Source organism: Polypterus senegalus, chromosome 3 (genome assembly GCF_016835505.1).
Source record: "Polypterus senegalus isolate Bchr_013 chromosome 3, ASM1683550v1, whole genome shotgun sequence".
In the NCBI taxonomy this organism is placed as follows: Eukaryota; Metazoa; Chordata; class Cladistia; order Polypteriformes; family Polypteridae; genus Polypterus; species Polypterus senegalus.
In genome coordinates this window covers 227,002,692-227,028,318 of record NC_053156.1, presented here as the reverse complement: position 1 = coordinate 227,028,318, position 25,627 = coordinate 227,002,692, and the positions used below count along the sequence as shown (strand labels likewise).

The 25,627-nt window shown below is 40.7% G+C and overlaps 1 protein-coding gene and 1 long non-coding RNA gene across 8 annotated transcripts in view; one reads left to right on the top strand and one right to left on the bottom strand.

Moving 5' to 3' along the window:
- The window catches only part of LOC120525944 (ankyrin repeat and SAM domain-containing protein 1A-like), a 145,556-nt gene extending 121,127 nt beyond the window's left edge, over positions 1–24,429 (top strand). For 2 of the 7 annotated variants that reach the window (XM_039748675.1, XM_039748673.1), the window contains 4 exons: positions 2,335–2,472; positions 5,290–5,469; positions 11,162–11,260; positions 15,173–16,082. In XM_039748675.1, the coding sequence (XP_039604609.1) occupies positions 2,335–2,472; positions 5,290–5,469; positions 11,162–11,260; positions 15,173–15,292 (537 nt within the window). In that variant the 3' untranslated portion in view covers positions 15,293–16,082. Of the gene's footprint in view, positions 1–2,334; positions 2,473–5,289; positions 5,470–11,161; positions 11,261–15,172; positions 16,083–20,668 lie in introns of those variants that run through there. The other 5 variants (XM_039748677.1, XM_039748678.1, XM_039748674.1 and 2 more) reach the window with 4 other exon arrangements.
- LOC120525947 lies at positions 10,879–22,739 on the bottom strand. Its single transcript, XR_005633046.1, has 3 exons — positions 22,634–22,739; positions 13,161–13,403; positions 10,879–11,319 (listed from the first exon to the last, which is right to left on the bottom strand). It is a non-coding gene; the product is annotated as an uncharacterized LOC120525947 (long non-coding RNA).
- Positions 24,430–25,627: the final 1,198 nt, after the last annotated feature.

Below are 25,627 nucleotides of genomic sequence, written 5' to 3'. Positions count from 1 at the left end.
GCTCTTATAACATTTGTGTGACATAGTTCAAGCACTTTATTTTTTCAAGTAAATTGAATTAGAAGCCTAATGAAGATCACTTCATGTTAACTTTATATTTTATATATATATATATATATATATATATATTTTTTTATTTATTTAAAATGTGTATTTTTATATATTTTCTTTTGACACCACACCCTGAAGTTAGGAAATGTTGTCTTTAAAGGTCGTCAAAGTTTCTGCTCTTTAAGTTTCTGGCTTCAATCCCTTAATTTCTGCTGGTGTCATAGGTATGTGATTCACTGTTTAGTTTAAATAATTCTGCTTGAAGTGTAATTAGGGGTGAGAAATGCACATTTTATTTGTACAAGTTTACAATATGAAATGAAGTACTGTGGTACCTTGGTATACATCCGCTTTGGAATAAGTCCGTCTTGGTATACGTTCTGTTTGGACGTGAAAAATTTTGCTTGGTATACAACCTTTGTTTGGAATACAACTCGCGTGCCAGAACACTGTGCGCTACCCTTGTTTACCTCTCTCGAGACAAAGCCACGACTGCCCATGAGCGTCAGTACGCGCTATAACTCTCTGCATTTTCACGTGATTTTGTGTTTATTCTCGTAAATTTGAATTGATTGTTGAAAAGTATGAAGGTGGCATGCGTATCTGGGACTTGGCTGCTGCATACCGTATGCCGAGAACAACGGTATCTACGATTGTGAAAAACAGTGACGTTATTAAAAAGTAAAGTGAGATTAAATTTTCATTTATTTCATCTAATTGCTTTAGTATTTATGTATTTTAGTATTAAGCAGTGTTTAAATTATTTTATACAACCCCATCAATGTTTAATATGCCAATAACAATAGGATTTTTTTTCATGGGAACGGATTAATCATTTTCCAGTTATTTCTTATGAGAAAAATGTATTTGGTATATGTCCTGTTTGGTATAAGTCAAAGGATCTGGAACGGATTAAGGATGTTTACCGAGGTACCACTGTATACAGCACCTTTGATCGCCACGAAAATCAACCTGAGTGCAGGTTGTTAACCAGACACACTCCTTTTTATTGAGGGGGAGCAACTCCATTTTTGTTAAGTCAGAGACACAGCGCACAGACTTGGTAATAAGAGTAAAGATCCTGTAGTACATAGTACTCCATGGACATGCTGCAACATTGTAACATTCCTAGTTTGGGGCTAAAAAAGACAAACCACTTTATTTAACCAAAATACATAGCAAATGAGAAATAGTCTGAAAACTCTACCTATGGCCTCTCTCACACACAGATCTTAGGACATCTTTGAGTTAACTAGCACGGTCATTTAGGGGGATTCATCCATGAAACTCTTTGCTGAATTTCTCCCACTTGATGCAGCCATATCATACCTTTGTCCACACATAAGTTACTGAAAATTAGAATATTTTTTGACCAAGAAAGTTTGTGAGTCAGATGTCCTGAGGTATTGATTATGGCATGTGACCTTGACCAGATACTTGAGTGGTATATTCTTCTGGTAGTGAGGAGGCATGCAAGGAGGTAAGAGATCAACTTTCCATCACACAGGCTGAAATCATGCATACACTTTAGTTTTTATATCTCAAAACAAGCCTGTAGAAGTTCCATTATTGAATTTAATCAATAAAAATGATGCAGGAAATTGAGATGATCAATAGATAACATTAACAAAATAAAAATAGAGAATATTTAGTACCTGCCATTAAATGAAATGAGCAGCAGAGGAACTCAACGTTCGAGTTGCTGAGAACAGTTTTCTTTTCAAAATGCATAGTAATGCAGTCTGGCGCTGACTGTGCAAGCATCATTAATCACAGGGTTTGCTACAATCAATTGCATTTGCCCTACTGAATGTCCAGTTCATGGGTTTTCATTATTAAGAAATGCCTGAATACATTTTAAAGTAGCAGCTGGCATGTTACGCCTCCGTCACTGTTGGCTTAATATGAAAAGATTCCTCTGCTTTATTCAGACCTTTTATTCTAACATAATAATTCTTTGCTGCAGCCTGACCAAAAGTAGTGTTTGTCCGATTTGGCACTGAAAAGGAATATTACTCTGTTTTAATTTTAAAGGTATGGTTTATGAAGGACAGGCAGTATGACCGTGTGGCTAAACTGTTGGGCTTAGAAGGCCGAGTGGGCACATAGAGCTTCACTTGCTCGACCTTAATTGTACGAATATTTCATTCTCGGCATTGGTAGGTGAATTTGAGATGTAAAATATAAAAACAAGCATTGAAAGGAGCCGAGGCTCTTAGCAGTCTAAGTGGTCACTAGGAACAGTAACCTAGTAATCTTCCTCAATTTTGTTTCTCCTCACAGAATGTAATAGCAGAGCATGAAATTCGCAACATCTCCTGTGCAGCACAAGACCCTGAGGACCTTTGCACCTTTGCCTACATCACTAAGGACCTGCAGACTAGCCACCATTACTGCCATGTCTTCAGTACAGTGGATGTGGTAAGAGAGTTTTATCAGGTTTATCTGGTTAATGTACTGTAGACCCTTTTTGCTGCTGCTGCTTCACATTAACTGAAGACGTTGAAGAACATGTTGCATTTTAAATCGTTGCCTTTAAAAAAAAGAAATAAATAAAAAGGCTTTCAGGGGTTGGGGTGGCTAGCAGAGCTGTAGATCTGTTTTGGAGCCGAGGAAATCTGCTATATGAAAGGAAGCTTGGTGAAAAGAAATCCAATAAAGACTGCTCTTTTACTAGGATTGTGCCTCCTTACTGATAGTTGGTTTTAACTGTATTACAGAAATGTGTGAAAAAATGGAGGAAAAACGTCAATTTTTGAAAAAGAGAAAGGAATTCTTTTCTGTCACTTGAACTAGAATATGAGAGTCCATTCATGACTAGTGAGAAAACCGTGAGGGAATTACAAATAAACCCTGGGACACAATGCTTTTTATCCTAAAGAAAAATCAGCTTTCATGTCTTAATTTTTTCACACAGAGTACTTCTGGCTGTGCAGCCTTGTGAAGAGCTCTCTTTCAGATGAAAAGCCTCTAATTTTGCAGAATGCTGTTGCTGCAAAGGCAATAGATAAAAGCATCAAGGCTGCGGTAATGATGTGCTCCAGTCTCGTTTGCATCACAATGGCGATGGCGACAGTGGTGGTGTGATTTGGGCTCCAGATAGGGATCTCCAATACATCATTCCTCCTGACTTGATTATCTGTCAATAAATGCTCTCCTCCATTTGTTTAATTCACATTCTTTTCTGCACGGCCATGAGCTCAGCCGGGGACTTTAAAAGCAGTGGAAGTAGGCCGAGCTGGTAACTCAATCACATTCCCAGTGCAGCGTCGCCCAGCTTTGGACTTTGGATAGCAGAGTTGCGCATTTCTACCAGACATTGACCTGTGCAACTCTGAGGAAATCGATTAGCCTGCCAGGGTTTATGTTTTTTATAAATGGCTTTTATGTCTACAAAGTAAATGCTGATGTAAGTTTTAGCAAGCAAGTACACCATACACCACAATAACAGTTAACTCTGATTGATGGTGTTTGCAGTAAACACTCATTTATACCAGTTGTTCTCAACCAGCTGGCTCAGGCCCACTGCGGGCGCTGAAGATGACTGAAAAAAATGAAACAATAGTAGCAAAATATTTGAATCACTTAAATCAAGCTACAGCAAAGGCATTGCATTTAATAATACTACTAGTGATTCATTACGTGCTTATAGCACTTTTCTCACTACTCAAAGCTCTTTACGTAGACAGAGAGGAGCCACTCCATCCAACTGAACGATTCAACGGCAGCCCTTCTTGCACCAGTATGCTCACCACAAATTAGCCATTAGATGGGGAGGGAGGGGTGAGACAGATGGTGGGCTAAGAAAGGAAAGGAGATGATCGGGGGCCCGAATGACCTTGCAGTTGTGGGCAGTTTAGCCAGGATAATCGCGGTACACCCTACTCTTTTCAAATGGGATCATTTATGACCACAGAGAGTCAGGATGTCGGATTTTATGTTTCATCCAATGGATGGCACCAGTTTTTTTTTTTTTTGCACACAATGTCCCCATCACTGCACTGGGGTATTGGGATTCACACACAGACCACAGGTTAAGCACCCCCTGCTGGCCGCCACCTCTTCTAGCAGCAACCCACGTTATTCTTAGATTGACTGCCGTCCAACTACTGGCCGGGCCTGAACACATGATTTAGCTTCAGGCAGATGACCTGATCTGAAGTGCAGGTAGTATGGCTGCTGGCTCTTTTTAAAGCAGACCACTTCATCAATGTTTAAAACACATTACATACGGCACACCACCCTTTAATGTGCATTTGATACTGTATAGACCTCTCCATATACAGTTTAATTAACTGGATTACATTTCTACCTGTCTCTAATACACTGCCAGTGTCCACATCATGTTTGGATCGAGATCAGATGGACACTCCGCATAAAAACAGAAATTCGAGGTTTAGTGGTTGTTCGCATTTAACTGCTCAGCTTTGGTTACTTGAAATTAGTAGTCCTAAATAGTTGAAGGAAAACATGGCCTGTGATCATTTATATAAAAAAGTAATTTACTTTCATTCTAACCCAAACAGATGACATCAAGCAATTACTCAAAATCATTTTCCTCCTCTCCACATCTCGTTTAAATCCATTATTTCTTCAAGCTCAGTAGAGCTTTGTCTGGCCACTTCTTGGCTGAGAGAACTCTACAAGAAAAGTCCTTCTTTCTGCTGGAAGTGATGTTGATGAGACAAGACGTTTAATGGCAATTCTGACCTGACCCTCTGTGAGTGTGCAAATGAGACCGGAGACCTGGCTGGGTTTAGTCCTGGCCTTGTACTGGATGCCACCCAGCTCATCTATTGGTCTCCTGCCCTCCATTGATTCAGTCATAATTCCCACAGTGCAAAAGTTCATTAGGGCAGAAAAAGACGCTATATGCATAAAGAACTCTTGTTTATCGGACCTCCTCTCTTATGTTTGACTAGAGCCACAGGGTCATGCGAAACTGTAATCGGACGTGGCAGAATATTCAGTGCTCATTATAAAAGTAAAATTCATATTTTTAATTTCTTAGCTTAAGCCTGTTTAGATAGATAGATACTTTATTAATCCCAAGGGGAAATTCACATAATCCAGCAGCAGAATACTGATACAAAAACAATATTAAAAGTAATAAAAATGTTAGTTATTAAGTAAAAACCTTGAGATACTTGAAGTAATTATGGAATGCATTATTCTAATGAATAACTCAAAATTCAAGTTTTTTTTATTGTTTTATGTGTGTGCTTCCTCTTTGAACAGAACCTGACGTATGAGATCATCCTAACGTTAGGACAAGCATTTGAAGTTGCCTACCAGCTGGCTTTGCAGGCCCAGAAGAACAAGCTGCATGCACCCTCCTTGCCAGTCGCATCAGAGGTTGTTGAGACCAAATCCACACGACCAGTGCCAAAGCCCAGAGGCAGCATGAGGAAATCTGGGGTGAGTGTACTTGGCCTTTATTCTAAGTGCTTATGTACTTTATTGTCTTATAAATGTAAGTAAATGTTTACCTGCTTTACTAGTCCTGGTGAATTTGGGTAGTTGAGGTAATCTAGGCCTAGCCACAGCTTATATGCCTATTTCAGATTCAATTCACATCTTGCTTCAGACTTGCAACTTTAGTTGGCTATGCTTCTAGCCAAGAGTGTGATCTTGTGACATTAATATACCAATAGTATGTACGTCTTACGTGGAAGCATCAGCCTTACAGTATGAGGATCTCTTGCCATTTGTGAGATTGCTGCCACCATGGTCGGTCTTAGGCAGATAAGCCGTCAGAGGTACAGGAAAGCCAGAGCACAATTCCTTACAGAAAATAAAAAAAAAAAGTCCAAAGGTCTTCCTTTTTCTATTTTCTGAAGTTAAAAATGATGACTCTGCAGTGTGCTTGGTGATTATTTAATAATTGCAGTGTTTCCCAGACCTCAGTAAGTGTCATAGTGTGGAGCTTCTCCTGTCGGCGCCTGCATTTGGTGTCAGCCAATCCCCAGAATCCCTCACACATATACCTAAATTGACGTCTACGGAGCCAGTTTAGTGTCCTCTATTAACAGAACCCACAAGTCTTCAGAAAGTGGGAGAAAATATGAGTGGATTCCCTCTTTCCTGTGTCTTTTCTAGTGGTCATTATTGTATTGAGATTTACAAATTATATATACTACTCAATATAAATACATTAATGATTAATAAGGAATAAAAAGATATTTGTCTTGAAATGCAGAACAAAACTCCAGTGATGTTTGTTATTTGCACTGAATAATACAATACCATATTTAATATCATACCTTAGCAGCTCTTGATACAGGTTGACATTCAAAAATCTGACAACCTCCGGGCCTGAGGAGTGCCAGGTTTTCAAAAATGCCAGATTTTGGATGGTTATATATGCTGTGTATATTTAACAGAAAATGACTACCTGTACAGCCCTTTAAAGAAAGAAAAGGAAGCATTTTTTTGATCCACTGTCAGAAAAGAATTTTAACAGTTTTTCTTTCTGTTTTTTAATATCATACACTGTTGAAGAGCCAATGTCGTATGTTTCACAAATGGTTTGCACAGACACGCCGCTATCAAGTCTTTTTAGCACTTCCACTTTCTCTGCAATCGACAACGCATGATGTTTATACTTTACGCCACCTCTTTTCTTTGCCAAATCCATAATGGGGCTATACAGCAGCAAATAAACGATACAATGAGAAGGAATGAGCAGGAATGGCTGTTAGCAGGTGCAGGCAAGACCCAAGAACTGATTATCGACTACAGCGCCATCAAAACAGAAAACAGTGGCACGCCAAGGCGGTAAATTTGAAAATGCGCTCCGAAATCCATGCCGGAAATCTGAAGGAACCGGATTATCGATGGCCGCATTTTTGAATGTCAACCTGTACCATCATTTTACATTTGTAACAAATCATTGAAATAGTGAAACCTCCAGTCTGCCCTCCGCTTGGTTAATCATCACGCCTGCCTAATACAAAATACATGTCCAATTTTAAAGATGGCCATTGCTGAAGTGGGAAAAAAATTTATATAACCTCATAAGAAAACATTGCAGACACGTGTTGCAGACACAAGAGCAGGTGCCCACAAAAATAATAACATAGCACAATCCAACCAGCTTAGTCAATGTGCACTATTTCTGTAATTAACATTTAAAAAATCAATATTACTGTCCTCTAGCATAAAGCTACAATTCTGAATATAATGATATATATCATTCTTTTGAAGATTATAATTAAATCCCTTATTACTTCATAAATATGCCCTTTATTTTTCAAATACTGAATGAATAAAAAACTTGAAAATCTCATCAATTTAAAGGATATTCTCAGCAATCAATGAACTAAGTAAGTAACTGATAAGACTATAGATTTGACAGTAAGGTATTAATGTGTAAGGGAGCGCAATTTACATTGGAGGTAGAAAACCAAATCTGATCATTAAAGCCAGCGTATGGCGTTATTTCAGTGCCACTATTCTGAGCACACGTAAAAAAATATTGAGCGCACGTAAAAAGATTGCAAGTGCAAGTGTTGCATTTTGAAGAGAAATTTATTTTGAGCGTACAAAAGCTGAATTTGAGTGAACAAAATTCATTGCTGCGTGCAAAAAATGTATTTCAGTGTTTGCGCTTATCCATATACACACACACAATAGCACCCCCTCTCGCTCAGTTTTTTCATTTGCGCTTGCTCGCAATGTGTTGCTTGCGCTCACAACATTCTCTGCTGCGAGCGCTCAACTCTCTGTACACCGTTATAAGTGTGCCACAAAACCAACCAATCACAGACTTGGTTTCAAAAATTCTGATTGGCTCTTACGGTCTCCAATCAGAATATAATTTGGAGAGTCAGTTGGCATGGTTGTATAATGCAACTACATTATACTACACCAACGATAGTCTTAACAAATAATATATTTTAAAATAAAATAATTAAAGATATTATCCGCAAATTGGGGTTTAATTGAGTTTAGCTGGATTTAGCTACATTTCGGACTGTTTCCGGAATGCAGCAGCTAGCGAGCTGATTGGAGACCGTAAGAGCCAATCAGAATTTTTGAAACCAAGTCTGTGATTGGTTGGTTTTGTGGCACACTTATAACGGTGTACAGAGAGTTGAGCGCTTGCAGCAGAGAATGTTGTGAGCGCAAGCAACACATTGAGCAAGCGCAAATGAAAAACTGAGCGAGAGGGGTGCTATTGTGTGTGTGTATATGGATAAGTGCAAACACTGAAATACATTTTTTGCACGCAGCAATGAATTTTGTTCACTCAAATTCAGCTTTTGTACGCTCAAAATAAATTTCTCCTCAAAATGCAACACTTGCACTTGCAATATTTTTTTACGTGCGCTCAGAATAGTGGCACTGAAATAACGCCATACCAGCGTTCTTGAAGCTCAGTGTTGACTGAGAAACACCGTTTGCTGAATCAGGACTTCCTTTGAAGAGCAGCCAGTTGTCCCAGTGCTCAGTGCGTACGGCCTGACCAATGACGCTTTCTCAGTGCGTGCGGCCTGACCAATGACGCTTTCTCAGTGCGTACGGCCTGACCAATGACGCTTTCTCAGTGCGTACGGCCTGACCAATGACGCTTTCTCAGTGCGTACGGCCTGACCAATGACGCTTTTTCACTGCTTGCCTCTGAACACTCAGTGTTCCATTTCAGCCGAAAAGATTTTCATGTTCACATTACATTAAAAAGATACCCCCCCCCCTTCAATTTAATGGCTGTTGCTATAAATAAATGAAAAACACTTTACTGTGTAAAGCCACCCGACGATGAATCTAACAAGAGTAACGCCAAGCCGTTGTGATGTGTTTAATAGCTTGTATGCTTACCAAATCAGTTGTTGTTTGACAACACTTGGAAATCTGTCTTTTTAACCACAACAACACTCGGTGAGATAGGCAGACGACATGGCTTTTACTTTCAGTATGTCAGGTAATTGCAAAGAAATGTGATAATGGAACTTGAACTGCTCATATTTTTGTTTGCCATCTGAACTTTCTCAGTAGTCACTGCGTTAAAAAGTGAAGTCTCTTTGAATATCAAAGGTCAAGATTTGCAGCCCAAATGAAACTGCAAGCTGTCGGCATGTCAGATACTCGCTGGATTTTATGTTCATGGTTTTGACCTGCCAGAGTTGCTTCATATATTCTATTTTGTACACTACAGCACAGTAATTGCACAGATGAATATTTAGCTGGAACTTCTCCAAATAAGGAGAGTGCCCTTGTGCTTCTTATGTACTGTAGCTTCTTATCCTCGGAGTCTCACCACTAGCTGTGAAATGAGAGCAGTGTATGAAAACTGTTATCTCACTTGCTTTTTAAGGTCTGCTTTTCAGTTCTGTTGCTATTTTTCGTGCACCTCTTCCAATTCTGTCTACTTTGGCAGAATATTGAAAAATGAGGGAAGTGTTTGAGAACATAAAAACTTTACAGCTAGACTGTTCAGTCCATGTCGCTTTTCTCGTTATTATTTGTTAGCATGACTTAAATGTTGTTTTATCATAGTTGAGGGAACTAAACTACAGCAAATAGAGTGTGTGTAGCCTGTACCTAGGAATACGTTGTATTATTAACACTGTGTAAGTACTCGGAGACTCTTCTCAGTTAAAAATGCTGTACAAGAGCCAGTTGAATGTACTGTCGGTCACTCTGGGAGTTCATCCTAAAAGTCCTCAGTGAATTCATTTACTTGATTCAACAGTGTCTTTTGGATTCCCATGACTCCATTAACTATTTTTTTTTTTTACTGCTGTCTTGGATGCACATCACCTTCTTTTTGGAATTGTTACACTAGATGACAGTAGCTGGGGAAATTCTGGCCAACACATTAGATGAATGCTTTTACATTTTTAAAGTCCTGGATTAGATCAACATGTAGTCTTCTGTCTACAAGATCAATGAACCGTACCACTTTTAGAAGTTCATAAATGTTCTTGTAGTGCAGCTGTATTTGTCAAACGGCTGTAGTCTGAATTCTCCATAAAAATGGTTCTTTTGAGGAATTCATTCCAACAGCTGCCTGGCTGCCGCTATGCACCTTTTGTAGCAATATAAAAATGAAGGGCTTCCAGTAGAGTTGTGGAGAGCAACACTCATGTGAGAGCTGCGAACAAACAAACCACCACCATTGCGAAAAAGAGAATGACTGCAAACGGAAAAAGAACAGCATATTGGCTGAACAGAACTGTTTGTGCATCGTCTAATCAAACAAAAGCCATCTGCACTGGCCTTGGTTTTGTCTCAGAGAAAACGTTTGGCAAATGAGATGTCAAACTGAATATTTTAAGTTAGGTTACCCCTGCTAGGATAGCTGGGAGGTAAAGTATATCACAAAGCTAATCTTAGTGTGTCATACAAATAAAAATCTGCACGCCTTGTTGTTTGGATTGTAACAAAGGCGCTGTATAGGCGCCTGACCCGACACAGATAGACACGGAGGCATGTATAACAACACAAAGACTTTTATTTTTCTTCAGCTGTGGGATACGTCTTCCCTGTGCCACACAGCCCAAACACAGTCCCAAAGCACACACTGAAACCACAACACACTTTTCTTCCTCAACCACCACTCCTCCTCAAGCTTCATCTCCTTCCTCCCAACTGTGGCTCTCTGAGTGGTGGTGGCTGGCCCTTTTGATAACCCACCCAAAAGTGTTCCAGGGCTGAAGATTCGTCCAGTCAGGCTGCCGAGTCCATGCAGGCTCCCCCTAGCGGCCATCCGAGCCCCCAACCAAGCTGTGGAAGACTCCATTTCCCATGGAGCCCTGCGGGTGGTTGGGGAATCACCGTCAGCCATGGAGGCTCCCACCAAGCGCCCTGGGGGAGGTACTGGACTGCCCATGGTGGCTCTCCCGGAACATAAGCAGCAGGGGCGTCCCTGCCGGGCATGGGACCCGGCTGTCCTTCACAGGATTTATATATGGAAAACAACCCATTTTCAAATGACGGTAAAGCTTCATCTACATGGGAAGTCACTCCTTTGTATTGCCTCTATTGTCTAAATTAACAGTGGTGTCATTACACTAACCAGTCTGTCAACTATTGGTGTCTTTGTTTTTCTTTTTTTTACTAACCTGTCTGTGTGTCTTTTTTTTGTTTTTGTCCTCTGGCTTCCCAGGGTGCACCTCTTCCTGAAAGTCGCTGCTGTTACTGTCAAACATGTACCACACACCGTCCGTCCTACCTCCCTCTGCACGCTGTCGGCACACAAGCAAAGGTCCTGGCCTCCTCTTCTGTGTCTTGTCTTGTCACTTACTGTTAAAGGTGATACTGCTGCTGGAATTACCAAAAGAAGACGAGCTTTTGAGTGAGGCGCAAGAAAGACGCTGTCTGCTATGGCAGTAATATGTGAAGAAACCTGTCTAGGCAATAAAACCAGTCACAGCAATGTCACCTTTGGCGCCCGTCTACTCCTCTTTGGCTGTCATCTTGTTTTTCTTTTTATCAGCTCACTGGATAACAACAGACCAGACCACCGCCCCAGGATCTCAACTCTGTTCTAATTCTGTGCTAGTGGCAGGCCATACTTTAGTGCACAGAAGTTCACTCTTCTATTAGTACAGTATAGGCCCCCCTCAATTGAGTTCTCTTTCTCTTTACTCTTTCTGCTGTTTCCATAATACTCTTTGTTCATATTTTACATTTTGTACAGGTTGGGTGCTAGTTATTTCTGTTGATGACTTGTTTGTTCTTCTGGTTTCAAGTTTTACTGCTTTCAGTTTTACTTGTTAATACCCATTTTTCTCTTGTACTGTGCTGTGTTTTTCTTTATTTTTTTATATTTCTATTTGACGTGTGCTTGTTTTTATTATTTTTATTTGTATGTATGTGGGTTTTTATGTGTGTGAAACTATAAATAGTGGCCAAAATGGTTAAATAGGTACAAAGAATATTGTACCTAGGCATTGAACAAAAGTGTGCCACCTGCTCAGTAGCATAAAATCCAGAAGAAGGGCCCTGGTGAATGTCATTCCCCCTGTTGAGCTCCTTATGATTCAAGTGGTCACAAGTACCTCTCAGAATAAATTCCAGTTGACATGACGCACACTTATACAACTAATAGGTGCTTTGGACAAAGACATTGTCATCATGTAATAAGACCCCCTCAGCAACATATGATGAAAGTGATCACTCAGAATAATGATAAATATTGATTTCATGTTGTAATCAGACAAGTCTAGCCAGAGTACGTAGGAAAAGAACCACACAGAACCTTCCTACATTTGATGTAAGCACTGAATAGACTTCTTAGGCTAGGGATCTGCACTGGCAATCGGGAGGTTGCCAGTTCGAATCCCGTAAATGCCAACAGGGACTCTGCTCTGTTGGGCCCTTGAGCAAGGCCTTTAACCTGCAAATGCTGAGCGCTTTGAGTAGTGAGAAACGCGCTACATAAATGCAAAGAATTATTATTATTATTCTGTTGATGTGTTCAATCGTTCGTCTATTTCTAGTGCATTTTTAGCACCATTCATTTGTCCATTAGCTGTTAATGAATTCATAATTGCGCAATAAGAGCTTTTATTCTGGTGAAGCTGCTGAGTGATCTTTTTTTATTGACACCTTTTACTTCCGTGCTGAAGTTTGCAGCGTGTCATGGCAGCAGCAGCAGCAGCCTCACATTCATCGCATAACCAACTGAGAATCTCTGAACTTCTAGTTAGTCTGCCCATAAATATACAAAACAATAATTGCAAGTGACCCTAAGCATGCTGGGATTCACTTGGGAGCCAGTCCAGTATGGAGCCGTCTGCTTTTAGTAGACACACACCCACCCCGTTCGTTCTTCATTTACCAAAGTGCTCTCGCCTTTTTGGCCACTACCTTGACATTTTGCAAGTATTCATTTTTATTTATTTGCAGGAATTGGGGTTCTTTTGGTCTTGAAGGTTATCTTTTCTTTCTTATGATTTGAGCATTGTTTTATCTTTCTCTGGTGATGCTTTTTTTTCTTTTTCTGTGGGTTACAAGTTTACTGTTTTCTGTTTTTCATCTTTTGGTATTAATGTTTTATTTGCTTTTTTGCGGTCTCTTCTTGTCTTTAGTTAAAAATCAGAGAAAACCATTAAGCAACTGCTTTGATTATAGTTCCAAAAATATATTTAAATATCAGCTACCTTATTACTTTGAATTGACTTTTTTTGCATCTTTGAAGTCCGACTCATCCCATGTTAAAAACCATCCAATGGCCTCTTTCATATCAATGCTCCGCTTGTACACCACAGAAGCTGCGTCCGGGCCTCTTCACAAGTCCAGCCATTTTGCTCAAGCAGTGTGGCCCATCGGCTGGATGCCTGACTTTAATTTATGATCTTATCAGTTCAGTTTCTAGCTCATTTGTGGCCATGTCAAGGTTCCAGCTGTTTTGGAGAAAAATAAAAGGCTGTAATAGAGATTTTAAGTACCATGAAGGAAAACATCTGACAAATATGTAATAACTATCTTCATTGAAACAATTCTGACTTCTTAACCTCCTTAGCGTTAGACCTTAGTGTCACTCGGGCTGTAAAAAAAGTGCTAAAAGCGTTCGTCCTGAGTGTGACTCGGGCAGCAGTAGAGACGTGTCTCGCGTAAGACCTGAGGTTTACTTGGGCTGCAAAAGCATTACTCTGGGAGCGGTACAGGCATGCGTCGTGTAAGCATCAGGCCCAAGCGTTAACCGGACAACAGCGTAGACGCGTCTTCTCCTAGCCTCATCAGCAGTGATGATGAAATGAATCTCTCATCAGACAATGAAACTGAAACAGACAGTGAAACCTCAAGGGATTCTGGTAAATCCGAAAAAGATGCTTGCATCACTTGCACATGTCCGGTGTGCTGTTCATATTATTATTATTCATTTGTACCATTATTATACTTTCTACACTTCTTACTTTGTACTTTTAGTGTTTTGCACGTTATACCGTAGAAAGATGAGGTTTTCAAGCCAAAAAATGCAATGCTTTTTACAGGTTTTTTGAGGAAAAAAATATGTAATGCTGAAGAGGTTAATATAATCCACTGTAGATGCATAAAACAGTTATTTAATCACATTCCTTTAAAAACTCATAGCAACCCCTCTTGATTTCATTTTAGTCCACACTGCTGTCCTAAATTTACAAGTAAATATAATGATATAATGTGTTTAGTGCAAAATACTTAAATACGTAAATGAGTCAAATGCTTGTGGGCTCATTTTCATTTTCTTATTGATTACTATTTCTAGGTTTATAAAAGGTAATGCATTTTGGCGAATACAAAAGTATCAGAAATAAATGGCCAAAAGGCAATTGAAGTTGTTTTTGTGTCGCTTAACACCAGGCCTTCCTCACTGCAACGTGAAGCCATACTGAGGCAGTTGCTTGTTCTGCTCTAACCTGCTCCAGAAATGCAGAAACGTCTATGGAGAAAGATTGCAATGCTAGGTGCCATCCATCCGTTATCCATCCATCCATCCATTTTCTAACCCGCTGAATCCGAATACAGGGTCACGGGGGTCTGCTGGAGCCAATGCCACCCAACACAGGGCGCAAGGCAGGAAACAAACCCCGGGCAGGGTGCCAGCCCACTGCAGTGCTGCATGCCATATGATGGTTTAAATAAGTTTGATTAGATTAAAATCTTTAGTGTTAATGATTAGCAATAAATGAAAACTTAAAGTAATGTATGCCAAGTGATAAAAAATACCCAATGACTCTTTAATTTCACCCTTTTTGTTTGGCCAGTTATGGGGTACATTTCAGTAAACCCTAACAGAAAGCTTTCCATTTTTTAGGTGTCTGTTTTTTTTTTTTGTTTTTTTTTTTATTTGATGGTATTTGTATTGTTTTGTGTTTTTTTTTGTTTTTTTTTTGTATTTATCCTTTTGGTGCTGTTTGTATTTTGTTTTTTTCTTTTTGCTTTATATTTTTTGTTTGCCTTCATCTATAATGTAGATGTTTTCAACAATTGGTTGTTTGGTATGTATTGAAACATATTTGCTTAAATGACATATTTATTATTTAAGGGGCCGGATATTACTTTATATATTGTCATGTTGTCTGTTTTGTACTTTCCACCACTGTTGCTGTCACGTTACCGGCTCAGTGAGAGGAGTTCATTTTCAGCTTTTTTAATTTTTTTTACGTCTTACTTTCTTCCCTTTTTGTAGATGGAACCGCTGGAGCACGAACATGATTCTCATTCCCATGCCAGTGCTTCTTGGCTTGTGGAGCAAAAAACAGACCCCAAGAGGACCGTCAGCACCAAGTATGAGACCACCATATTCTGAGCAGCTCTGTGCCTTTTCTCTGTTGACTGGGTGTCCTGCTCCCACCCTGCCTGTCTTCTGGCTTCCTTCTCTTCACACATTGCTTCAGTGTGTTCCTCGTAACTAACCAGCGTCCTTCCCCTTGTCCTCTTACTCACTGCTGTTTTCTGGAGTTTCCTAACATGTGTCCTTCCCCACCCCTCTTTGCTGATGCAGAACTAATCTATGCACCACCCAGATAGCCTGCTGGTGCCTCTTCTTGCCAGCTCTTCAGCCCCATGGCCTGCCTTTTAGCTCCCTCCACGGGGAACACATCAGACCTGTGCGGATTGTGCTGCACACAACATGGCTAGATTTCATTTTTCATGTTACTGGAGCAAGTCTTCTGTGTCCTGCTGGAAAGTGTGATGTTTTCCATAGTGGACAGAGAACACATTACTGGGGGCTTTTGCAGGCCATTTCCAGGGCTGAGGGCTGCGAATTTATCATGTGGTGGTGGGAGGGCACCCTTTGCACTTTATATGTTGTCCTGTGTTGGTGCTCTTTGGGTTTCCTTTTCTGGTGCTTTTCTGACGCTCATTCCAGGCCTTGACCACTGTGAGATGCTGCTTTTTTTTCCTGTTTTGTCAGAACTCTTCATGCCAGGCTGTTTCTGTTGGCTTTCAGCTTGACATCTTGTTTGCTCAGCACCTGCGCCTCTTCCCCCAGCCTCTGCATCTCCACATCGCCACCTTCAGTGACCATGTTTGCTTTTATGTTCTCAGATGTAGCACTGTACATGTTTTATTAGTAATTGAGGGCCATCTTTCTCAATCTGTGTAGAAAGGGGGCACCGAGCATGGAAAACTAACAGTTTCATGAAATCCTAAAGCTCTGATATTGAATGAGGTGGATTGTGGGTGTCTCTGAATACAGTTATGAATAAGCCAGATGGAGAATTTCAAGACCGCCCCCGTCCTTCAAAATTGAACATTTCCAGGGTCCCCCATGATACCCCTGACTCCTTGGTACGCATATTCTCTCCTGCATCACATCCTGGTTGAGGGAGTCAGCAGTTAAGCAAAGGTGTAGTCAGCCTGTAAGGAAGACTGACTTGAGCAAGCGATTGACAGAGACACGAATGACCATCGCAAAGCGTCTGTACGTAGTGGGATCTGACCTCATTAACAGAGTGGCTTACGTTCTTTAGGGGAGTTTCTATTAATAAGTGCAGCTCTGGAGTTTGTGCTTTCGTCATTCACCCCAAAAAACTGCGGGGTTGTCACATACGGCTTCTTCTAAATCTTGACAGGACTCGGATGATTTAATCTCAAAGTCTGTGGAGAGGCAAATTTGACATTTTATTTATTGTACGCTTGAAATCTCAGTTTTGTCCATTTACAAAATTGCAAACTAAGGGCTGGCTTTTTCTACTTAGGTCATCTCGCACCAACAAGACAAGTTGCTCTGTGTACTGCACGTATTTAAGCTTTTCATTTCCCAACAGGTTCAGATGTTTCATTTTTAGTCAGCTTCCCCTAACCGAGTTTTCCCTTTAACGTAGCAATGGCTGTAAACGTTTTACTGCTATGAAATGGCACTTCCTTAGCTATTAAAATACTACAGGCATGATGTATCCTAAGTACCGGGGAGTCTGCAAACACTCCACAGCTGCCTGTTGCCACGAGCCATGAAGAGGAGGGGAGCCCCTAAAGACGAGTGCTTAGTTGGATGTTTTCATGCCATTTTTTTTTTTTAAAAGGAGAGCAGTAGGACAGAAAGTAAAGCAGGTAATTACCATCAGAAAACTCGGAGAGAATTCATTTAATAGCTTCCTTTTTTGTTGTTTCAAGAAGTCTTTTTTCTTAAAAGCTCCTTTTAACAGCAATAGTGCAGGATTCAGTTAATACAAATTAAGCAAACACGATGAAAACAGGAGTTGGATTTCAAACTGGAGCTCTAAGTTTGTTAGCTTGGCAAGTTTTAGGCAGACAGGAGGCGTTCGTGATGTGCGTCCAGGAAATTTTTTTTTTATCCTGTCTTACATAATTAAACATTTCATATGTGGGAGGAATATGTCATCCATCAGAGCCAAGAATATCAGGGACATAACAGTACATTTTGTGCTCTACTGCAATTCTAAGATTTTATATGATTTGGGACTAATTTTAAATTTCAGTCTGCTGACACAAATTGAACAGATTGAAACAGTTTCAAAATGTCTTTTTAAAAATTGAACCAAGCCTCACTGCTTTTTAGAATATTTCTAAGATCTAAGAATGTGTCATCAGTGTTTAATCGATGCTGATGTAGAGCTAAAGTGCCTCTACAAGTTGTAGGTGTGCCAGTGCTGCGTTTCAGGGAAGGTCGGTGTGGTGTGTAAAGCAAGAACTGTGAGGTGAAGGCCATGTTAACATTACCAGGTGTCGAACCGACATGGGACACGGCGAACAAACCTGATCTGATGTGCGTGCTGTTACATTACACTCCCTAGACGTGGCTTGAGAGCTCCCGTACACGTTCAGTTTATGGGGAATGCATGCAAGGTGTAAACAGATCCTTGCACGTTTTATTTTCCTACTGATGCTCTTTCGTTTTATACGTTTTAGAAGAAGAGCTTGCTTCCTAAGTTTGCTTAGTCAGAGCAGAAGGGCTATGGCATAATATGCCTTCCCATTTTCTGCCTTGATAACCTCCACTCCTTTAAGGTTAGAATTTAGATGCACACAGGAGGCAAGAGGGATGGCTGGCATGTTACTGTTAGCTGCTTTAATGACTCCCAGTGACTAGAGAACTTTCAAATGACACGAATGACATTCAGATATTTGTGAAATCACCATTAACTCACACCTCTTTCTGATATTAATATGATGCACAAAACTGACATACTGTCTTTGAGACAGAATTTCACCTGACTGTTTAACCTAAAATTACATTTTTATTAAATCTCATCTGTCTACTGTAAAACATACAAAGCTCTTAAAGTACAAAGTCAGAAGTATAATAATGATAAAATAATGATTAATAATAATGATAATGCTAATACTGTATATCCTTTGAACAGGAAAGCTGCTTAGGTGTACAGTCATTTACCTGTCACTGTTCATTATAACAGTTTGTCTCAACAACAGTTCTTTTTATTACGTCATCATCAAGAAATAACTTCAAGTTAGTAAGTGGATCTTGGCTGTCAACGTTCACTTTTATTCCTGGCTGCCCCACAAAATCAAAACAAGGTGGTGCTGTTTTATTTGAAGCAGGGTCAACGGAAACAGAAACGTCCCTTTTGGATTCATCAGCATCACTTTCCATTTCCCAGTCCATTTCAAGTTTACAGCCTGAAGGCAGATCCACTTCATCATCACTGATTGGAAGCAATGCACCCCCTGGGCTGCTGAAAAACTCTTCTTGTGAGACGCCATTATGAGGCTAGGAGAAGACATATCTACACCGTTTGCCACGTAACATGCCAGTCTGACACTTACGCAGGACACGCTTATATCATTGCCAGGTAACACTTGGCCCTGACGCTTATGCAAGACACGCCCATATCGTTGCCGGGAAACACTCAGGCCTGACACATACGCAAGACACGCCTATATCATTGCTGGGTATCACTTAGGCCTGACTCTTATGCAAAACACGCCTATATCGTTGCCAGGTAACACTTGGCCCTGATGCTTATGTAAGACACGCCTATATGGTTGCCAGGTAACACTCAGCCCTGACGCTTATGTAAGACATGCCTATATCGTTGCCGGGTAACACTCGGGCCTGATGCATACGTAAGACACGCCTATATCGTTGCTGGGTAACACTCGGGCCTGACACATATGAAAGAAATTCCAGTATCGTTGCCAGGTAACACTCGGGCCTGATGCATACGTAAGACACGCCAATATCGTTGCCGGGTAAAACTCGGGCCTGACGCTTACACAACACATGCCTATATCATTGCCGGGTAACACTCGGGCCTGATGCATACGTAAGACACGCCTATATTGTTGCCGGGTAACACTCGTCCCTGACGCTTACGTAAGACTCGCCTGTATCGTTGCCAGGTAACACTCAGGCCTGACTCTTATGTATGACGCATCGTATCACCGTCAAGAGTATGCAACACCTGGGCTGCTGAAAAACATTTCTTACAAGATGCCATCATGAGGCTAGGAGAAGACACGTTTACACCGTTTCCCAGGTAACACGCAGGCCTGACGCTTACGTAAGACACGCCTATATGGTTACCAGGTAACCCTAGGCCCTAACACCATTAGCACTTTTACAGCCCCAGTAGTCCTCTGGTCTAACGCTTACAGTCTATACAGTTGTCTGACTGACGCCCAGGACTAACGCTTTTAGGAGTGTTTTCACAGCCTGAGTGATGCTCAGGTCTAACGCTGTGGTGGTCAAATTCAGAGTGGATATGGGTGGTCAGAATTTAAACCTGATTTCAGTTCCCCATTCTACAGCAGCGTCTATAACCGTTCACATGTTATTTACACCAAAATCTGATCGGTGGTAGAGGTGTGGAAAAAATCAGAATTGGGTCACATGAAAGTAATGGTGTTAATGCAGCAGAAGTATTTTGATAGATAAAAGTGAAATGGAGAGAATCTCCCTGAAATGAGGCTTTATATAGCTCAAAACATTCAACACAGAGATCTGACACTAAATTTCAGCTTTTTTTTTTTTGTTTCCCAGGAAGATGTGTTTAGTAGTTAAAACATTTTAAAATCCTTTCCATCTTTTTCAGTGACCTGGTAAATTGTTAAATTGCTGTAAATTTAGTAATGATGATTAGCTCTGTTAAAGAGTAAAAGTTTCATTTGTTAGTACATGACATGCATCTAGTAGCTTGTACTCTTGTCAGTGCAGCGCTGTATCGACCTGCTGCAGTGTCTGCTGGGTTATAAAAGACGAGCGTCTTCCTCACTAATGTGCAGTGTGTCCTACACTAGAGTTATGAAATGGACACTTCAGCATATTCTAGCGGCCAGGAATTGTGGTGGTGGTGGCGGCGTACCCAGACTGGGAGAAAACTGAGCTGAGCTTGTCTCTGCCTGGGGTTTATTATATTTATTATATTGATTGGTGTCAAATTGTGACATTACTCTAAGTAGTTGGATTGGCTTTGCAGGCTTTAGATGATTGAAGTTTAAATGCTGCCAAGAGATCAATGTATGTGCTTTGAGAATGTAATCCAACGGGATGTGTATTCTGCGGAGGCAGGGGGCTTGTGTATCTTCCTGCCTGTCTTGTCTGTTAACTTTCTCTTATTTGTTTTGTTTTATCCCTTCTTCCTGCTGTTTTTTCCAGCGTCCCTTACTGCTTTTGATTTACAACTATAGTTTATCCTCTTTCTTTTTGTTAATGCTCCAATTCACCCTTTATCCTCTATATTTTTCCCCTCCTGTGTAGCTGAACCTGGTTCCAAGTGCAGAGATGGAGCTGTGATGCCGGGGTTTTCGGGGAGGGGTGGCCAAGACAGGTTGGGACCCGGGCCATTTTAGGAATCGGTGTATTCCTCCCTGCTCACTAACTCTGCCCATCTCCAACCCGGCACCTTGAGGACGTGGAGGATCATCCGCAGTTTGACAAAGAGTCTTCCCCTCAACTCCATCAGCTAAAGGGTGGTCCTGCTTAGTAGAAACGCGAATCCCTGAGGTCGTCTTTGTATGCTGCAAGGCCTTATTTGTATGGCCAGCCTTTTTGACCTGTTCGTAATGTGAATGTCTACTAAAGGGTACCTTATCTGTTTCTTTGTATGTCCGTTGTTTCCCCCCTTTACTGTATCATTTTTCAGCTTGCTTCTTGAGAGGCCGTGGTTTTATTTGACGTTATTATAAAATTCAAAGCTGATGTGGCTGCTCCTGCGTTTCAGTCCTCCCAGTCTACTTGAGAGGACAGGCAGGGCCAGACGCACTTGTTCATATCACAGCTTCTGGTAAAAAAAAAAAAAAAATGTCATCTCAGATTTTTCCTTCTCTTTCGTAAATGAGCCATTGAATAAAAAAAAAAAAACACAAATACTTTTACATTTTCTTTAGCCAGTTGGCCAATGTGAACAAGTTTGAAAGAAATGTTCTTTAGTGTGTCTGTTTCACGAAGCACTTGTGGTCAGGATCTGCATGAACAGCGCATGCTGAAAAGCCACAAATGAACAGAACTCCTGCGTTCTTACTCGTCTCAGTGAAAGGTGGCTTGCGGTGGGTTTAAAGTACGGCTCAAAGAGTCCCCTCACTTGTAAGCATCATTTGTGTTCACTTTTAATTTTTTTGTCCAAGCTACTATAGTAAGCAACTAGAGAAACTTTTAACTGCTGCATATCAGGGACCTGGACAACGTTTCTTTTTTGTCATTCCCTATCTCTCTGTAGAAGGTAAGAAAATATTCCCCCACATAAAATACCGAGCTGGTCTCGCCCAATAAACGTGAACAGAACAAAAGCTGACTGTTTAAGGCAGAGGTGGGCAGGAAGCCCTAAGACTTCTTGATGCCCCAATAGCGGGATTAGTGTGACGTCTTTTGGCATGTCTGTGGCCTGCTCAGTCCTTTGTAACTGTGAAGTCTTGTAAGAAGGCATTTGATGGCAAGAAAGTGGTACGAAAATCCAATCTTAATGTATAGCTGTAGGAAAAAAAAAACCCAAGCAAGTTTTATATTCCTGCCTCCGTAGACTTTGAAGATGCGAATAGAGTTGTGTTCTGAAGATGGGCCGATTTTAGTTTTCTTTCTCGCTCAGCAATCGTTAGTTTGATTATGTGTTCTAGAATCGGGATTTGCTGGCGTTGACACTACAAGGGGGCTAACAGAATGTGTAAGCTTGTTTTTTTTATAGGTATTATTTTAATTTTATTATTTTAAAACAATTCCAAGTTTTCATCAAGCTGAGCAAGGCTGCTTGAGCAGAAACCCAAAGCCGCCACTTTCTGTGTGATCAGCGCCGTCTTGGCCTACTTCCCCACCCAAAACCCTTATCTCGTGTTACTGTCGCCGTCGTCGGTCATGCGCCTCCCCTGCTCACGTAATGATGTGGAAACTCTGCGCCAGTCATCGTCTCGTCTGCAGGGATGCCTCAAAAAATGAGAGAATTATCGTCTCAAGTTAGTAGCAGCACAGCTCCTCCTTTAATTGTCAAAGGGGTCACCATGAGACTTCCTTGCTCAATGAATGAAATATTAGGCTAATTAAAATCATAATAACATAACCATTACAATTATTGTAACTGTGCCAGCTCAGACAGGCGCCTCTCTTCTTAAATCTGCATAAATAACCGATAACTCTGTGCCCATTATTATTATTGAAACGAGTTATAATTCTGCTCACCAGGAATCCTACATTTGTCAGCATTGCTATTGTATAAAAAATAATGAAAGGAATTACCTGAGCCTGTGAAACACAAATGAGGGTCCCATCTTATGAGGCCCACCCTTTTCAATAGGAGTTGTTAGGTCAATGAAAAGCCGGCCTCCAATATTACATGTCATCTTATATGCGGAGAAGCTTCTGAAATGATCCAAATTATAACTTTACTTGACCAGTCTTGAGTTGTAGATGCTGCCGTGGTCACCGTGACCCTCCATTGCTCACTTAATGTACCGTGTGAAGTCTGTTAAGGAAAGAAAAACCCAAAACGTTAGTAATAAAATAACCGTTTGACATCTGTTACTGGTTGTCCCTGTGCAGTTATAGCTGCCCCAGCTTGGGAAGATGATTCTTTAAAAAAAAAAAAAATAAAATAAAACAAAAGCGATTTATATCTATAATAAAATGACAGTTTGGCGTATGGTCATAATAGGATGTGCCACCATGAAATTCCTGTGTGGTCTGGAAGTTGCCCTCTTAACAGAAAGTGTGTTGTTAAGGCAATGAAGAGTCTGCCATCACCCTTACGGTTATCTTGCGGAGATCCCGCCATACTAATAATAGTAATAATAATACTGTTTTTATGTCCTAGCCACACTTCTCCTATCATGCAGTAGCTCTTGCAAGATCAATATGAAGCGTCCTCCTGTTATTAATAAGGAGTTGTGGAAATGTGAACAGAAATACACGTCTTGCGTTACATTATTGGTGTGCCACTTTTCCTGTGTCGTATTGCAAAGATTCTTCACAAATATTTGAATTATTGCTTGTCACCTTCCAGTTATTCTGTAGTGTCCTTAGAGTCTGTTAAAGCGTTCCTTTCTGCACCGCATATAATAAAGTGAGCTCAGTGCCAGTTTTTTTTAGCCCTTATCTTTAAATGTATTCAAATGCAATAGTACAATGAATTCCTTTTTCAATAACGGAAATGCTGCTCAAATAACTGAACGATGCGTTTTAGCGACTCACTTTAGTTAGCTCATTGTGTCTTGGGAAAAAAATAATAAATTGAAACGGCCGTTGGGTCAGAAAATCCTCGTTATTTATATAACATCCTCTTGTATCAGTTGACGCTTTATCTGTCCTGTGTATCTCTGCCCTTTTCTGTTTTATTGCTTCCTTTGCACAGATTGTAAGAGATGCAGCGATATGGGAGGTAAATCTCATTGGCTTCTGGCCTGTGACAAAGGATGGGTTTCGGTTGATGACCCCCATATTAACTGTGATAATACCAGAGCTCGTTTATTCCCTGTCTCTTGACATTACTGATCATGAATGGCCTGCTGCCCAGGGCTTTGTTGCACCTCTGCTTTGACTAAGCATTTGATCCATCCTGGTGATGGAGGAATTGAATCTTTCACGCTTGTCGTTTCAATCCCAGAATACCAATTTCTTGAATTCAAGCTGTCCTTGAGCCATGGAGAGTGGGTATAGTTGGCTAACCTGTACCACTGAGAGGCTTCATGGAAACCCCGACAAATGCTTTCTTGCTGGGATTTGAAACATTTTTTAAAATGCTGCTAACATCTTTAGTAATAAACCCAATGTGAGATCAGAGGGTCTGTTTCATCAGCCTTGTTCAGTTTGACTTTTGCACATTTTGTTGATGGGTAGTGACTGGGACTAATCTGTAAAACTTTAGTAAATGTAAAAAAATGGATTGTAATTAATCCTTAGTTTGTGTATTTTGATACTTGAATGATTTTTTATATGGATGTATGTCTTTTTTTTCTGATCTGAAACATATCATGGTACCAATATCTTAACTGTCTGTGCAAGAGACAAAAAATAAACTGGGACAGACCTCGGTACAAGCAATTTTTGTAAATATGTTGGGCTTCCAGTCTCTGGGTATGTCAAGTTTTCTTTTTCTGTTTTTATGTTTCTCTTATTTTTTCATTATAGAACAACTAATAAATGAAAAAATTAAATAAAAATAATAGTTGAATGCCAGTGTCTTAGGTGTCCCCTTTCTTCCCCCACCCTGTTTGTTTCTTGAATATTTCTTCCATGGGTTGCTCGACACTCGGTCCGTTCACGCCGGAGTCCTTTTGTGAGCCACACGTGATAGTCGTTGCCCTCTACTGGCCTGCTCGTTTCATGCCAATGTTAACTTTAGACGCTTCATATTAAATAAACCGTGTCACTAAACACTACAGCTGTGTCTCCAGAGCCAAGTCCAAGGCCCCTCTCTTCTATCCAAGCTGATTTACTGACTCTTATTGTCTGCCAATTGGAAATTCATTTTGTTTCACATAGCAACAATAAATTATATAATCAGTCCCACTCATGCATGCAAAACAATCAAGACCGTGACTATTAATAAGTGTCTGTTCAGCTTGCAGAACCTAAAATGTTACACAGACAAAGTGCATTTTTCTAGCAGCTCCAGCATTTTCAAGTTTCCCTAAATGGAAAAAATGCAAAACGGCAGCCATTAGCAACCTGGTCTCCTAACAAGTCTACGTACTTGTACCAGCTGGCATCCTGAAGCATACCGTCGCCTCAGTTTCATTGCATTGCAGCCTTCTAGAGGTTTATGTGAAGACTGTTTGGGAACAAGTGGGTCCAGGATGGAATTTCTTGTTGTATCACAGGAGACCACACCTTCTGTCTTATGAAGAGCACTGAGATGGGCGAGAGAGAATGAGACTCCATACAGAATACGCTACTAAACACAGGCAATCACTCAACCCTGGGGCATCTAAGCAGGGTTCCTCACACCAAAGGCCAAAGGGCATCCAGACATTGGTGGAAGTTGTGCTTCGAACAGCCTCGAGCACCTCAAGTATACATTGGATGATCCTTCTGATACTCTACAGACGTGTGGCTGACTGCTTGTGATCTTCCCCCTAGCACGCGGTTTCTTCTCTGTTGTTTCTAACATTGTTGCCACCTCCTTGACCTCTCTGTGGCACGTGGTCTTTTCTATCTCCCTTCAGCCACACAGATTCTCTTCAATGTGTTATCTCGTACAATGGCTCCCCTAGTTTTGTTCTTTCTATCAGGGCC